Source organism: Anguilla rostrata, chromosome 2 (genome assembly GCF_018555375.3).
Source record: "Anguilla rostrata isolate EN2019 chromosome 2, ASM1855537v3, whole genome shotgun sequence".
Taxonomy (NCBI): domain Eukaryota; kingdom Metazoa; phylum Chordata; class Actinopteri; order Anguilliformes; family Anguillidae; genus Anguilla; species Anguilla rostrata.
This window is the reverse complement of record NC_057934.1, coordinates 57,739,518-57,755,120: the sequence shown is the minus strand read 5'-3', so window position 1 is coordinate 57,755,120 and position 15,603 is coordinate 57,739,518. Positions and strand designations below refer to the sequence as shown.

The 15,603-nt window shown below is 47.5% G+C and overlaps 1 protein-coding gene across 2 annotated transcripts; it reads right to left on the bottom strand.

Moving 5' to 3' along the window:
- Window positions 1–190: 190 nt before the first annotated feature.
- LOC135249268 (transcription factor AP-4-like) lies at window positions 191–14,443 on the bottom strand. 2 transcript variants are annotated; one of them, XM_064324739.1, is made up of 7 exons: window positions 13,490–14,437; window positions 6,351–6,516; window positions 5,435–5,533; window positions 4,878–5,048; window positions 3,447–3,602; window positions 3,111–3,272; window positions 191–2,887 (listed from the first exon to the last, which is right to left on the bottom strand). In XM_064324739.1, exons 1-7 carry the CDS (start codon window positions 13,687–13,689, stop codon window positions 2,567–2,569), a joined length of 1,275 nt encoding a protein of 424 aa, XP_064180809.1. In that variant the 5' UTR covers window positions 13,690–14,437; the 3' UTR covers window positions 191–2,566. The 2 variants fall into 2 exon arrangements, with proteins under 2 accessions (XP_064180809.1, XP_064180808.1); XM_064324738.1 differs by having other exon boundaries at window positions 3,111–3,602; window positions 13,490–14,443.
- Between the last annotated feature and the right edge of the window lie 1,160 nt (window positions 14,444–15,603).

Genomic DNA, 15,603 nt, shown 5'->3' with positions numbered 1-15,603 from the left:
CCAACATATCCCAGGCTTTTGGTAAAAAAGTGTTCTTAGAGCCATCTTGTGGACACTAGTGTGCACTACACTGGAGTGACATTTTCTGTCATACTGGTGACATGGTTTGCAACATGGGGGTAACTGCAATTATCTTCCCCGCCTCAGACAGGAACCAAATACAAACCAAAAAAAGAAAACAAGCAAGATCTTAAAAAACAAAGTACAAACTTTATTACTCTTTCTTTACAAAGGCACAAGCCTCTTTTTTCCCAAAGTTTTTTTTTTTTAACAAAATATAATAGCTTCTCAACGACCACAAGGAGTCCGACAGACAGACAAAAAAAAAATACTGGGGGAGGGGGAGGGGGAGTGTATATAGTAAATTGATATGAAGGAAGAAGGAGATGGAAGAGATGGGTAGTGAAGGGGGGGAGATGGGGGTGGGGGAGGTGACAGTGGAGAGCACGAGGTGTCCAGTGAGACCGGCAGGGATTGGATGGCTGTAAGTGTAAAAAGGGGCGGGTGCTTGGGGTACACAGCTGTTCGGTATGAACTCACAGCAAATTAAGAGCTTCATCATCATTGTCGTCATAGTGACGGGTAATTCCTGAAAGAATCCTCCTAACAGAAGAGTAAGTGCTTTACGGGCTCCCTGTATGCCCCCCCCCCCCCAACTGGGTTCAGCCGCCCCCCTCCCCACGTTACTCCAAACTGTAGCTGACAGAGAAACGTCTCGATTTAAGAAAATGGCGGGGGGAGATAAAAAGACAGCGGAGTGCCACGTTGGCTGAGGTAATGTGCGAGTCTCACACCGTGCGCAGAAAAGCGCGGCTTTTCACTGCTTAGCGGCACGCAGAAACAAACAAACAAACAAAAAAAGAAACCATTAACCGCCGTCGCTCAACACCCAACGAGTCCCGCCGGCCCCGGGTCAGCGCGGCTGCGCTCTTACCCAAACGAGTCCGAGACCCGCCCCCCGGCGACCTCTGACCTGCCCACAGGGACGACACGCCGCCAGGGGAGACCGTGTGGAAAAAACACTGCGGCATGGCTGGGCATTACTCCTTACCCATCGCAATCAAACCAAACATTTACCAAAGTTTTAAATGCACAGAAGTACGTTTTTACAGCTTTAACTTCACTGTGTTACTGAGCGACGCCTTAAAAAAAAAGAAGTGGCGTGTAATATGGGGCCTGAAATTTAATGGATACCTGATGAAACTGAGGAGGAGAAAAATACTGGAATGTTGAGAAATACTGTCCAATGTGTGCACCCCCCGCGGCTCAGTGTGCTATGACTACAGACAATCTCTGCACGTCTGCGTGTGTGCACGCGCATACATGTGAGTGAGACTGTGTGTGTGCGTGCGCATGTGTGCGTGTGAGACTGAGCACGTGTGTGTCACTCTAGCTGCAGCACGAAACAGAGGGCTCAGGACAGAGCTCAGGATCAGTGTAAAAATGCTCAGTAAACATCCTGAGCTCGCCTGTGTGTTGACTGTGCGTCTGTGTGCGTCTGAATTCTCCACACACCGCCCTGGTGGCAGCGGAGGGTCATGACCGCGGGGCGGGGCCAAACGAGGCCAGCCGCTCGGGCGGCCTGCTCTGAGCGCGCGACACCGCCTCACACCCGGACGCTGCCCGGGCGTGTCTGTCCCCAACCCCCCGTCGGGGGGGGGGCTCGCGAATCTCCAGCGCCTCTCTGACCCGCTCTGTACGTACGAAGAACAAGCCCCTCCCACACAGACGCCGAGAGGCAAGAGGAAGCTAACCGAAACCAACCGTGACCAACCGGAGCCAACCGGTACAAACTGGAGCCAACCGTTAAAAACCGAAACCAAGTTCACAGTGCCAAGGACAAGAATGAGGCCAACCCAGGACAAAAAGCAAAGAGTGGGGGAGAGAAAGACAGAGGGAGGGAGGGAAGAGCCATGGGGGGGTGGGGGGAGCTTCTGGGTTTTAGGAGTAAAAGCCCTGGTTCTGGTTCTGTCAGAGTGGCTGTGTGGTGACAGGCGTCTGGCCTGTACGGTATGGAAGGTGAGGGTGGGGGGGGTTAGGGGGGCAGGGGGATGGAGGGGAGCTGGCAAAGGGGGTGTGGTCAGATCATTAGGAGCGCTGTCACGAGATGATTGACATCAGCGTTTGTGTGTGTATGTTTGTGTGTGCCTGCGCGTGTTTCTTCCAGTTTCTGTTTGTCTGCTAACTTGCAGGGCACCTCTGTAGGTGCATTTGTTTGGGTCTTTGAGTGTGGAGTGTGGTGCTTGAGTCAGCCTTCCATGCTGTGGTGTCTGTGCTAGCCTATCAGGTTGTGGTGTCTGTGCTAGCCAATCACAGTAAGGTATCTGTACGAGCATCAGGTTGTAGTTTGCATGTGTGGGAAATCCCTTCCCCCTGAATCCCTGTTTGTCCAAGAAAGAGTGTGTGTGTGTGTGTGTATACGTGCGTGAGCATGATGTGTATGTGTGAATGTGTGTGTGTACATTTGTATGAGTGATAGTAAGTGTGAGTGTGTGTATGTATGTGTGTGCGTGAGTGTGTGTGCATGTGCATGTGCGTGCATGTGTGTGTGTGTGTGTGTGCAGGATCAGGTCAGCAGGTGGTCGTCAGGCCCCTCGCTGTCTGAGGCAGTGTCAGAACTGGCGGTGTTGGGTGGAGCACGGGTAGAGGTGGAGGTGTTGGGTGGAGCACGGGTAGAGCTGGAGGTGTTGGGTGGAGCACGAGTAGAGGTGGAGGTGTTGGGTGGAGCGCGGGTAGAGCTGGAGGTGTTGGGTGGAGCACGAGTAGAGGTGGAGGTGTTGGGTGGAGCGCGGGTGGAGGTGGAGGTGGAGGTGACGATGACGGCCCGTCTCTGGTCCTCTTCTGCACTGCTGCTCTTCTCCTGCGTGCCCTCAATGTGCTGGATGGCCTACAAGAGGTGCCAGAGAGCACAGCGTGGTCACAATTAATACACCTCCACCTGCTGTTTACGCACACTCACACCCTCACTTTCCCCCTCTCTCTCTCACACTTGCACACACACACACACACTCTCAGTTTCCCCCTCTCTCTCATACACACTCATACACATGCACATGCACACACACAGTACAGCGCACTGGCAGGTATGTTTTATACTGGGCATTTCTCACCTGCACAATGGTGTCCAGATTCTGCCGTGATGTGGACACTGTGTTGATGACAGAGGCTGGGCTCATGGTAACCACGGTGATGTGGTGGGGTGGGAGGGGCAACGTGGGGGCGGGGACAATGACTGTGGCATGGTGGGTGGGGGCTGGGGGCGTGGCTGGGGCCTGAAGCCACGAGAAAGACAGAGAGAGAGAGACACAGACAGAGAGAGAAAGAGAGAGATTCAAATCAGTCAGGCAATTCAGTCTAAATCTGAATCCGAGCAAATACCAACACTGCATGGTGACTGTGTCTATGCCTGTCATACTATATATGAGAACAGTTTGTGTGTAACTCACCTGTGGGCTGCGTGGTTTCTGCTCTTTCTCCTTCTGTTCACGAAGCTGTTGCAGCCGGAGCAGCGTCTGTGTCTGCATCTGCGCTTGCTGGTCCTGAACCTGCTGGGCGATCTCCTTCAGCTTCTCAGGGTACAGGTTAGCATCCAGAGAGCGCACCTATAGGAGGGAGAGAGCAACGGTCCCAAACTGCTCTTTTACCTATCAGTCCCCATGCCCTCTGCTAGCCAATACAGGTACAGCTGCTCTGTGCTGATATCTGTACTCAGTGTCTCAGGTATAACTGTTCCGTGCTGATATCTGTACTCAGTGGCTGCGTCCCAAATCACTCCCAATTCCATATATAGTGCACTACTTTTGGCATCAGCTATTTTGTAGTGTGTCCCATCTGAGAAACAAAATTGTAGCACACTATATAGTGAACTACTTCCGCCCCACAATGCCCTGCAAAATGTAGGGTACAAGCTATGTACACTATCCGGAAGCCCAACATCCCACAATACACTGCGGTAGGGCTTTATGGTTTATTTCAACAAAGCGGTAGCTGCTTGTATAAATGCAAGTTGTCCATAGTTATGTCAAATCATGAATTATATTTGCATATTCGATACAAAAAAGTCACCAATTTTCGTTAGAGGGCCAAGTGTAACGTTAACGGTTTTTCTCCGGAGAGCTGCTTGCTAGCTAAGAAGCTAGCTAATCTCGGTAGCAGTGCAACTCAAGCAAAATGTCATTTTCGGTCCCTGATAAAAGATTTTTGAACAGTATTGCTATACATTTGGTCGATGCCAATATTAATGAATATTTAATCGAGAATTTCATATATATATGTACAGATTACATTAAAAAAATATTTTATCAGGGACCAAAAACAACGTCGCTTTCTCGCCACATCAATAACGAACGCAATTTCCGTTATTGTGCGACAGATATTCAAATGATAGTAGCGGCGCAGGGTGATGACAACAGTGTCCCAAAGTAAACGCTCGTTCTGCTGCTCACTCCCTATGCAGTGTGCTACATATTTTCCACTATATAGGGAATAGTGAATGAGTGAACAAGTGAGTCATTTGGGACACAGCCAGTGTCTCAGGTATAACTGCCCTGGTGATGGTGTTTTCATAACTTCTCTTTATTTTGCATGTAGAGTAAGTTACATCTGCGAGGTGATGAAAACTCTGCAGTGGAACCACTGTAACCATGGGCAACCATGGGCAGTGTAACCATGGGCAAATCTGCCACCTGGTACTCCGTCCCTCATTGGCTGCTCTGGGTAACACATGCAACCGCAGTGACCCTCCCTAAACTGCGTGCCCTCGCTCTGGTCCTCCTGCATCACCATCGGGAAGCTGGTGTAACCACGGCAACCCTGACCCTCCCTCCCCGATGCCGGGCACGCAGCCGGCGTAACCACGGCAACCCTGCAGCCCTCACCTGCTCCTCCAGCAGCATGCGCACGGAGCGCTCCTTCTCCAGCTGCTGCCGGAGCTCAATCATCTCCCGCCGCAAGTCCTCCGCCTTCTCCTCCTCCAGGATGTCCGGAGACCCGATCCCCTCGTCCTTCTCCTCCACCCGCCTCCGCTTAGGGGAGGAGCCGCTGAACTCCTGAGGCACGGAGAGGGAGGGAGGGAGGGGGAGAGAAGGAGAAGGAGAGTGAAAGAGAGAGAGGGAGTGAGAGAGAGAGGGAGAGAGAGAGGGAGGGAGGGGGAGGGAGAGAGGGAGCAAGAGAGAGACAGCGAGGAAGACAGGGAGATGGAGGGAGAGAGAGAGAGAAAAAGAGACAGAGAGAAGAGAAATTATTCCTTTGCTGAATGCACAAAAAGCCTGCTTGCTTCCCTCAAATGTAAAGTAATGCGGATAGCTATTGCTTTAAAGGATGTATACTCTCCACAGGGAGAAGCCTTTCTGCAGTCAGTAACAGCAGGAGGTGAAACCCTCAGACCCGCGAATCAGAAAGAGCAAGGGGATCCCCGCATGCGCTCGGCTCTCACCTGGATGAAGCGTTTGAGCTGGGAGTTCTGCTGCATTAGCCGGGTCTTCTCCTGCTCCAGGGAGAAGATGTAATCCGACGTCTGCTGCAGGATGGCGGCCTGTGGAGGGGGGCAGTGTTTTTGGGCGTGGGACGGAGCGCAGTAAGAGGGATGAGTACAGAAAGAATTGGGGGTGTGAGTGAAAGGGATGAGTAGAGTATGTATTGGGGGGGTGAGTGAGAGGGATGAGTACAGAATGAACTGGGAGGGGGTGAGTCCAGGATGAGACAGAATGAGAGTATGACTTTGGGGGGGGGGGGTGAGTGAGAGGGATGAGTAGAGTATGACTTTGAGAAGGGAGTGAGTGAGAAGGATGATTACAGTACGACTTTGGGTGAGTGAGAGGGATGAGTAGAGTATGACTTTGGGTGAGTGAGAGGGATGGGTAGAGTATGACTTTGGGTGAGTGAGAGGGATGAGTAGAGTATGACTTTGGGGGGGGTGAGAGGGATGATTAGAGTATGACTTTGGGTGAGTGAGAGGGATGGGTAGAGTATGACTTTGGGTGAGTGAGAGGGATGAGTAGAGTATGACTTTGGGGGGGGTGAGAGGGATGAGTAGAGTATGACTTTGGGTGAGTGAGAGGGATGAGTAGAGTATGACTTTGGGGGGGGTGAGAGGGATGATTAGAGTATGACTTTGGGTGAGTGAGAGGGATGAGTAGAGTACGACTTTGGGTGAGTGAGAGGGATGAGTAGAGTATGACTTTGGGGGGGGTGAGAGGGATGAGTAGAGTATGACTTTGGGTGAGTGAGAGGGATGAGTAGAGTATGACTTTGGGGGGGGTGAGAGGGATGATTAGAGTATGACTTTGGGTGAGGTGAGAGGGATGAGTAGAGTATGAGTTGGAGGGATGAGTCTGGGATGAGTGCCTGACCTTGCTGAGCTTCTCCCCGTCGCTGTGGGGGATGAGTGTTTTGAGGGACTGGAAGCCGGCGTTGATGCTCTGCATGCGCCGCCGCTCGTTGCTGTTGGCGATCTCGCGGCGGATTCGCCGCTCCTGGTCGCGTGCCGTCTCTGGCGTCAGGGGGATGTTGGCCAGGCTGGGGGGGGGGGGTCGGAGGGGGTAAACATGGTCACACTCATGGAAATGCATCCTATCAAATCAGGCATGTCCTTTTTCAATGGCTTAGTGTCACATGTTGATATGATGCATAGAATCACATGACTACCGTCATGAAATATCCAAGTAATCAAACCCCCACCTTCCCCCACGACATGTTCACGAGCTGCACAAATCTCCAGGTCAGGTTTGATATGTCCAGCATATCGAACACTTTTATTATCAGGTTTAGGCCCATATCGAGCCTAATGAGCACAGCCTCTGGTGTGAAATTACTCTCGTCCTCTGAAGTGAAGCTTAATTACACGCATGCTGCTGTTATTAATGGGAGCAACAAAGTGAAAGGCTTGCATAGCCTAAACGAACAGCAACACCGACAGCAGCCGAATGGGGAAAAAAATGCCCTTTTTTTTACCCCACTGAAGAGGTGAGATCATACAATCTGGGGCGACATAGCTCAGGAGGTAAGACCGATTGTCTGGCAGTCGGAGGGTTGCCGGTACAAACCCCGCGCTGGGCGTGTCGAAGTGTCCTTGAGCAAGACACCTAACCCTCAACTGCTCTGGCGAATGAGAGGCATCACTTGTAAAGCACTTTGGATAAAAGCGCTATATAAATGCAGTCCATTTACAATCTAATTTTTGAAGAAAAAAAATTACCTTCTCTTAAACATCCTTCTCTTAATTCAAGAGAGTGTAGGCAGTAGGCACTGCAACTCTTTAAGTTGCTGATTTTTATTTATTTATTTGTCGGCAGGCCACCAATTGAACGCACACAAATACAGGAGGGCAGCTCATGTGCAGCTTCTGCAAACAGACTGCGGGTGCTCTGTGAGCCAGAAGGGGGCGCCAGTGGGCGACAAGATATGGACGTCCCTCTGAATGAGACCTCTATGGCCCAAGTGCACAACGCCAGTCCTGCTGGGCCGGTCTGCGTGCTGCTTTTTGCTCCAGCCAATTGCCTTTTTTTAAAAAATTTTCTGACAGATCTATAACCTACGCTGGTTTACCCCTGTACTTGAGCAGAGTAAAATCTTTAGGATACACTTGCAGTCTGCGGCTGTAGCTGGTGCTCATACAAATGTCAGCTCAAGATATGATTGAGCTAACTTAACTTGCACAAGCAGAAGTTGGCACAAAATGCTGAAAGGGATTGGCCCTTGTATGCCAAATATACCCTGGTTCTAAACATCCTTTGACAGAGCAGCCACCCCCCCCCCCCCTTATTTTTCGGAGTCTTCCTGCTGCGACTGAACTTTTGAAAAGTTTGGCACGGCCACAAACTTTAGTTTTAAAATCCTAACAGCTAGCCCCTGCAGCACAGTCAAATTACATCAGGACAACGGAATACATACGAATACACAGGAAGGAGTCAGGAAGAGACCATTCAGCCCATCCAGGCTGGTAATTTACCTGTAATCTGGAGACTACCTTGCACTAAATCAAGCCTGAGCAAGAACACCCCGAGGGCCCCTGCCTCAACTGCATGACCCGGCAAGCTGATCGACAGACCAACAACTCCGCACAGAAAACACTTTCCTGACATCCGTGCGGAATTCACCTTTAACCCTTCAAGGCGTGATGTCACAAACAGGGGATTGGAATGTTCTATTCAGAACACTCTAATGCTGATGTGACAGTCAGTGCTCGTAATGGAAAGCAATGGAGTTCCAGAACACCGACAAGGAACTCTGACTTTTCCACAAAACCAACTCTTCAAAGGGTTAACTCATCTCTAGCCATGTTCCCCCTGTCCTTCTGTCAGAACTCTACACTACGCCCCCCCACAAAGTCGCCAGTGAGTATGTTCAGCCTTGTTGCCAGGGAGATCGATGAATTCTCTGTTCTTTATCCTGTCTTTTCTTCAGCGTCTTTATTAGAGCGACTGACAGGATGTGAACTTGAATCGCTTGTTGCTTTCATCAGGAGGCGTGCGCCGCTGGAGAAGCTTCGCCGAAAACCTCGGAATCAGAGCACACTTTTAGCAAACGAGAAATATACAAAGCGGCATCTTCCCCTCACTCGTTCTGAAAACCACATTGTGTTAATAAATTTCAGTCATAATACAACAGTGAAAAAACAGAGGCTGGATTATACTGCATAGTATTATTTCAGTAGGATTAATGGTTTTATTGTTTTAAAATGACCAAATCAATTGACTGAGAGACAGAAGAGACAGGCTTGCTATTTACCGTCATATTGGATAGGCCTTCGAAAAAATTATTACAAGCTCATGGGGAGCATATTCAAACATTGTTGTCGAGAACATTTGTTTCCTTGAAGAAATTATAGGCACCCCTTTGCAGTCTTAATTTCCATTCAATGTTCTGTATGACTCAGTTCAGCCACAAATCAGTTGCATGATTTTTTTTTTTAGATGTTCTTCATGGCTTGCCAAGACTTCTGGAATATATCTGAACTTTCAAATAAAGCACCAAAGACGACTAGGATAGACCTTTATTGGGGGTGGGGGCAAGTGTACTGTTACTTCTGTGTCGTGAACACATTGGGCCTCATTCACGAAACGTGTACGAACACATTTGTTTGTAAACTGTGCATCAGAACCTTTCGGCATTTTTTTCTTATTTGTATTTGTTCATGGCTGTTTCCTTATGCAAATCACATGAACAGGACTGCACATAAAATTTTACATCAGGCAGCATTCATCATCTCATACACCTGGAATAAGCACGAAAACGATGGCCTGCACGTACGTCATAAATCCCATATTGGTTTTTTTTTAGGAACATTTTTAAGAACAAAAGGAAGAATAATTTAAGAAAAGTTTTGTGAATGGGGCCCATTATCACTTAATCCCTATCGAGGGAGATCTTAATTACTATTTATAGCGAACAGTTTTGGTATATTTCTGTGTTATTGCAGGGCACATAATGTAACAGGCCCCAGTGGTATGTTGTGTAATTTATAAAATTTGTTTCCTCATAAAATACATGATTGAGACCCACTGATGGCATTTATTCCTTTATTGCTGTTTTACCAAGGCAGTTTCTTTCACACCAATTGAGCACTGAACTGGATAGCTCATCCCGCTAGCACTCTGGGTTTCAGTGGTGGGATGCGTCTCAGTCTGGCATCGGGTCCGAACCCACTGACCGTGGCCGGGAGAAGAGAGAGTGAAGCACTGGCCAAGCCGAATCGGAAATATTTAAAACCGCCAAAACCAACCGATGACGTCACTGCACGCCACTGCCCTCAAAATGAATTCCAAAAAATGAGATCAGCTGAAAACTCAGGACAGCGATCCTTGCTTTAATAACAAGTGGAAAATTCCGGTAAACAAAGAACGAAAGCATGACAGGGACTGTGGCTTCCCTCTAAAACAAGCCTTCCTGGTCTCTCCCCACAGCTCCCACCATAAAGAGACGGGTGTACTGTCGACTTTGCTGGAAACTTGGTGCAATCCACACCACAGAAAACAAGTTCACAAATAAGCGGCTCCTTGGACAGACATTAAGCGACCTCTAACTAGTGTGGCTTCACGGTAAGCCTAATAATATAAAAAGTAACGGCCTGTAAATATTTTGTCGTACGTCTGTAATGGTGAAATCTGAAGCATTCCCAAGGGTAATGTATCAAAGGTTCCCACGGGGGGTCTTGCTTTCCCAGGATTGAGCCGAAACGCTTGGTACCACTGACAGAACGCCATTACCGCCACCAAGCAAGAAGGAGAATGGAATTACATGCCTGTATCTGCCACCCTCCTCCCCCAGTCACAGCTCATTTGTGTAAAAAAGGCCTTCTCATGATCTGATCTGACAGTGTCCAAGCCGCATATATGATCAGAGATACTGTCCATGGTCAATGGAGAGTGAGAGCCCAGCTAACGTTTATATACCTCCAGCAGAGGGTGAGTCATCTGCTCTTTTATTTCTTTTTAATATCCCCTCCTCAATCCTCAAATACCCGTCTTTTTAATACTTTTCCTCCTCAATCTCAAATTCAACGAGCACACCTGTGCTTCTTTTCTTTATTTCCTATTTTGTTTCATACTTTCCCCCATTTCCCCCCCAATTTTGAAATTGCATTAATGCAACAACAATGAGACTCTTTGTTGTCAATTTGGTGGTCAGGAGAAAGTAGTCATGCACACGTTATTACACCGGTCCGGGATACTTCCCCGTTCACCTCCTGACCTTCTGAAAGATCTGTAGCAGATTGCTGAGGAAGATTTAATTGTGATTACTGTAGCAAAAAAGAGAGATTTCACTATGTATGAGCCAGAGGTGTGAAGCAGACCCTTAACAGAAAAAGAGATGCCCCAAAATCTGTGAAAGTGCTCCCAAATAGGCTTAATACAAAGTTCCTCACAGGTTGTGCCATCATTAGAAACACAAAATAGCCTCATGTGATAGCAACACCTAACAAAAACTTTAGCAGGTAAAAACCTACTTTGCATCATTAAACCTGCTTGGGGGCGTTTAATACAGAGTAAGCAAATGTACTGTGTGAATGCACGCAGGGGAGAGAACTTTTCCTCTTCCAAACTGTCAACAAATTACATTACATTACTGGCATTTAGCAGATGCTCCAACTTACACAACTGTTTTTTTTTTTTTTTGCATTTTTTTCAGTAGTATCCCTTAGTACAGTTGGAGGAAGCCTGCATTGAAGCAATTCAGGTTATGTTAAAACTAGAAATACCGCCTCGTGGTTGTATGCCTCCGCCAACCAGTAGCCAGTGCTCTGTTCGACCGTTTGGATATAAAATGTCATCACTTCATCATTTTATCCTATTAGACATGTGTGTGAAACTTCGTCATAATTAGCGTATTAATTCTTGAGTTATGGCCGAAAACGTGTTTTGTGAGGTCACAGTGACCTTGACCTTTGACCACCAAAATCTAATCAGTTCATCCTTGAGTCCAAGTGGATGTTTGTGCCAAATTTGAAGAAATTCCCTCAAGGCGTTCCTGAGATATCGCGTTCACGAGAATCAGGACGGACGGACGGACTGACAACCCGAAAACATAATGCCTCCGGCCACGGCTGTGCCGTCGCGGAGGCATAAAAACAGATAAGTAACTTGACAGGTAAAGTCAGGTTAAGTATCTTTCACAAGGGACAGCCCCTGCTAAAGACGATCCTACAAACTTTAGGTCACAAGCCCGGTTCCCTGACCACTGTACTACACAGTGGCCCAAACAACAGCAGCCCGGTTTTGGCCACTTGCTCAGCCCCCATCCGCTCCATTTCAGCCTGTGCCCAGACAAACGCACAGCACAGCTGTCCAGACCCAGATGCGCGGGGGCTTAATGCTTCCCGCACAACACCCCCCCGACACACCCCTCCCCGCCCCCGCCACCATACCGGCCAGACCACGCCAGGATCACCCCCAGCCAGCTCGTTTTTCGGCTGGTCCCTCACCAGCCGCACAGGAAATTACCTCTAATGATGGCAATCGAGGGAGTAAAGTAAGAACAAAGGAGACCAAAGAATAAGCTCAGTATGAGCACACGGCTATTCGCCATCTATCGTCCAGGATTAGCCTCTCAAGCCTGTAACCTCTCAAAAAGGCATCCAGCACCCCAAAGATGCACGGTATTAACAGAGTGTAATCTTAAGATTAGACACATCACACAGATGTTTTGTGATCATTTATTTCTCAGACAAAATATTTGTTTACTTTGTCTAAACCAAATTATTATTATTATTTCTGCATCAACCCCACTACACTAACTTCAGCGACCTCACGTTTCATAGCAAAAAAACAAAAACAAACCTCACTTCAACAGCCGACTACTTATTCGCAGATTTTCCCCGGCTCATAGTCCTTCAAGTCCCATGATTCATTTCGCATATTCTTCAAACGCCAAGACTACATTCCCCAGATGGCGCACACTTACTCGCTTATCCCTCCGCCTCCTCCTCGAGGACACAGGGCAGACGGGCCTGGTCACGAACAAACACACACCCCCTTTTATTAAAAAGACTCCCATTTAATAATCCTCCATTTCCAACTCCGTGCCGAAAGCTGATTCTCGGGTACTACTTTTAAAAAATCACTCATCGTGTGGCGGTGCACACGACACCTGCGGAATGTAAAATAAAAAGCAATGCTAGCGCCCCGCCACCTCCTCTGCTATCGAGAACAATGCGAATCTGCTTCCTTGCCTGACTGCGAGGCAGCATGGCAGAGCAGCACGGGTAACAGACGTAGTACTAAACGCGGTGCAGACTACTCGTGAACATAGCTGACCATCGCTTGACAGGATTTAGGGACGTAAGGGGGGACAGTATTTATCGCACATTTAATTAGAGTAAGAAAGCAGTAATATCACATTGACTCTGCAAGGGGCAAGACCCCAGTTCCCCGAGCATTTCAGCACACGCCACAAGCATGGCCGCACTACTCACAATTGCTCCAGCCTGCTAGCAAGCTAGCACCGCTTTACGGTAACCCTTCGAAAAAACAGTTTCTGCACAGGGCTCCGATGGAAACGCCGTACTGTGCGCACTTAATAGCTCAATTAATCCAGTACCTCAAATATCTTTAAAGCTCGACGCAAAAAATATGCAAAAACATATGATATAAACCATATCTTTAAGCTGGAGTCTTGCAGAGTCGCCCCGCGGCGGCAGCGTGGTGCTTATCAAACCACGTGGTTAAGCTATGTTTGTTGGAAACGAAATGTACCTAATTCTCGCAGAAATTAACATTAAAAACAAAACTGCGACGTGCCTAAAATTTACGTTGGCAATTTACTGAACCAAATGAGTAGAATTAAACAGATCGCTGATGCTCATGATCCGTCCCGCTCCCGGGGCATCACTCCAGCACACAAAAACACAAAGTCAAATCAAGCATGCTGCCACACAGCCGTAGCTTTGCAGGTAGGGGCTAGCCGTCAAAAAACGGAACGGGTAGGAAGCTAGTTAGCTAATTAGCAGAAATATGTTCTGTAACACACTACGATTAAATCAGCAAATACCCACCTACACAGACCCCCGATCACATCTTTCTCCGTCTTCCTGAAATGCTGTAAGGGAACCTTTTGAGCTGGCATCATGAAATACTCCATGCTTTTCTCTCCAGTTTGGGCAATCCAGTCCTTTTTAACCACTTTATTGTTACCCTGCAGCCCCCCTTTCCTCCTCGCAATATTCCTATTTTTTCCCAAAGTGGATATTCGCATTAAATCGGCAGGTCACACATATCCAACGCAATGGAACAGTTCCGAGTTGTAATAATACTCCTCTTCCAGCTGATGGGGTTCCCTCGGTGTGTGTGTGTGTGCAGCGCTTTCTCCACCCTCTGCATGTACGTGTATGTGTGTACTTGCAGCTGATCGGATGTCTTTTCAGGGCGGGAAACAGCTGGTTGGAATCGTGGAGCAACAGTAAAGACTCCTTCCGCAGAGTGAGGAATTGCATGTAAACAAAGGGCTATTTAAGCCTACAAACATGGGAATGAATTAGGCGTAAGACTAGGGGAGGCTGATTTAAACAAACGATTCTGACAGATCCTACTGCTCACTATTGTAATTTATACAGTCGGTGTAATGAAGATCCAGATGTGATATTAGCTACGTCAGTGCGACTAGGTTAAGGTGGAAATGTAGTTATAATTTAGGAATAGATTAATATTTTTTCTAAACAGTGGGGGATTGTGTGGATCGCGTAGTTTCAGTGTAAATGCGTGCGCGCTGCTCTCCACTACGGAGAGAACGGAACTGATGCAGCTGTCAGACGATCTGGAAGGAGTAAACAGCGCCAGTTTGTGCTATCGCTGGGGTCTGAACGGAGCGGAACCGGGGGAGGCAGGCAGGCGTCGTACACCATTTTGGGTGTGCTGGAGCAGTAGGAGGTAGACCGAGTTTGCTTATCGTCCCTCCAGCGTTGTCTGACTGGACTGCAACGAATTGCGAAATAAACTGCCACAAAATGGGAGCGGCGGCAAGCAAAACCGGAAACGTTCCACATCAAGGGACTTTACTCCCTACGAATGGAATGTGTATCCTATCCAGTAAAGGAGTTCACCTAAAAGGTTACCTATAGGCTATATTATTGTTTTTAAAGCCAATTCGCTGAAATTTTATATGATTGGTTGACTAATGTATTTAAAATAGCTAATCAAGCACCCCAAGTCAAAAGTATTGTATAGCTAACTAGCTAGCTGTTGAATTTCTAGTAGTCAGGGAAAAACAAAATCAGATACGCCCAATTTTGTTCACAATAAATTGAATCTAGGATTGAATCTAGTAGCGTTAGACTACAGTTTTGTCGCCGTAGGCGTTCATGGACATTTAAAAATGCTGTACTGTTGCTGCTTTTTCGCAAAGTAGGATGTTGCTACTCGGAGGTGTTAGTATTGGCTACGCCCGTGGAAGGTTACTGGCTCAAAGGTATGTTGAGGGGGGTCGAGCCATTGCACTTGTCAGGTAAAGGTGACTTACGTTACGTAATATTTATTTATTTACTTATTATTTTGTTGCGAAAGAGTGGAGTTTCCTTATGCAACATAAAGATTTTATCCGGCTTGCGGTGCACAAAAATATATAGTTGCGCCCGTTTTCTTTAATATTAGACATTTTTTAAGACAAATCATTAATGAAGCTTAAATTAGCTAGTGAAACTCCCAGCCATCCTACTACGCTCAAATATACAAAACAAACAAGTGGGCTCGAGACAAACATGGAATAATCTTCCTAACATGGTACTCCAATATACAGTGGGTACACTCTACCGCCAAAAACTGTGGGCAGCTAGACACAATATGAAATCCTGGAGACAGCTGTTTTTGTGGAATCAGGAAGACTGGGACCGGATAGGCTTGATAGGTTATAGGGAGAAAGAACTTTGTTGGATTCAGGTAGCCTGACCTGACCAGACTTGACTTATTATATAGGCTAATACATTTCAAATCCTTATTTTGAGTAGAGTAAATTCAAATAGATTATACACAGGAATGCAGAATTTGATTTAGCATAATCTGACCATACTGAATTGAGTTGGCCGGAGTGGATATTGTCACATTAGCATTCTCAATAAACCTAGATAAGTTTGAGTGCTTAGAGAACACACATTTTGTAATTCCAAGCATGAAGCAA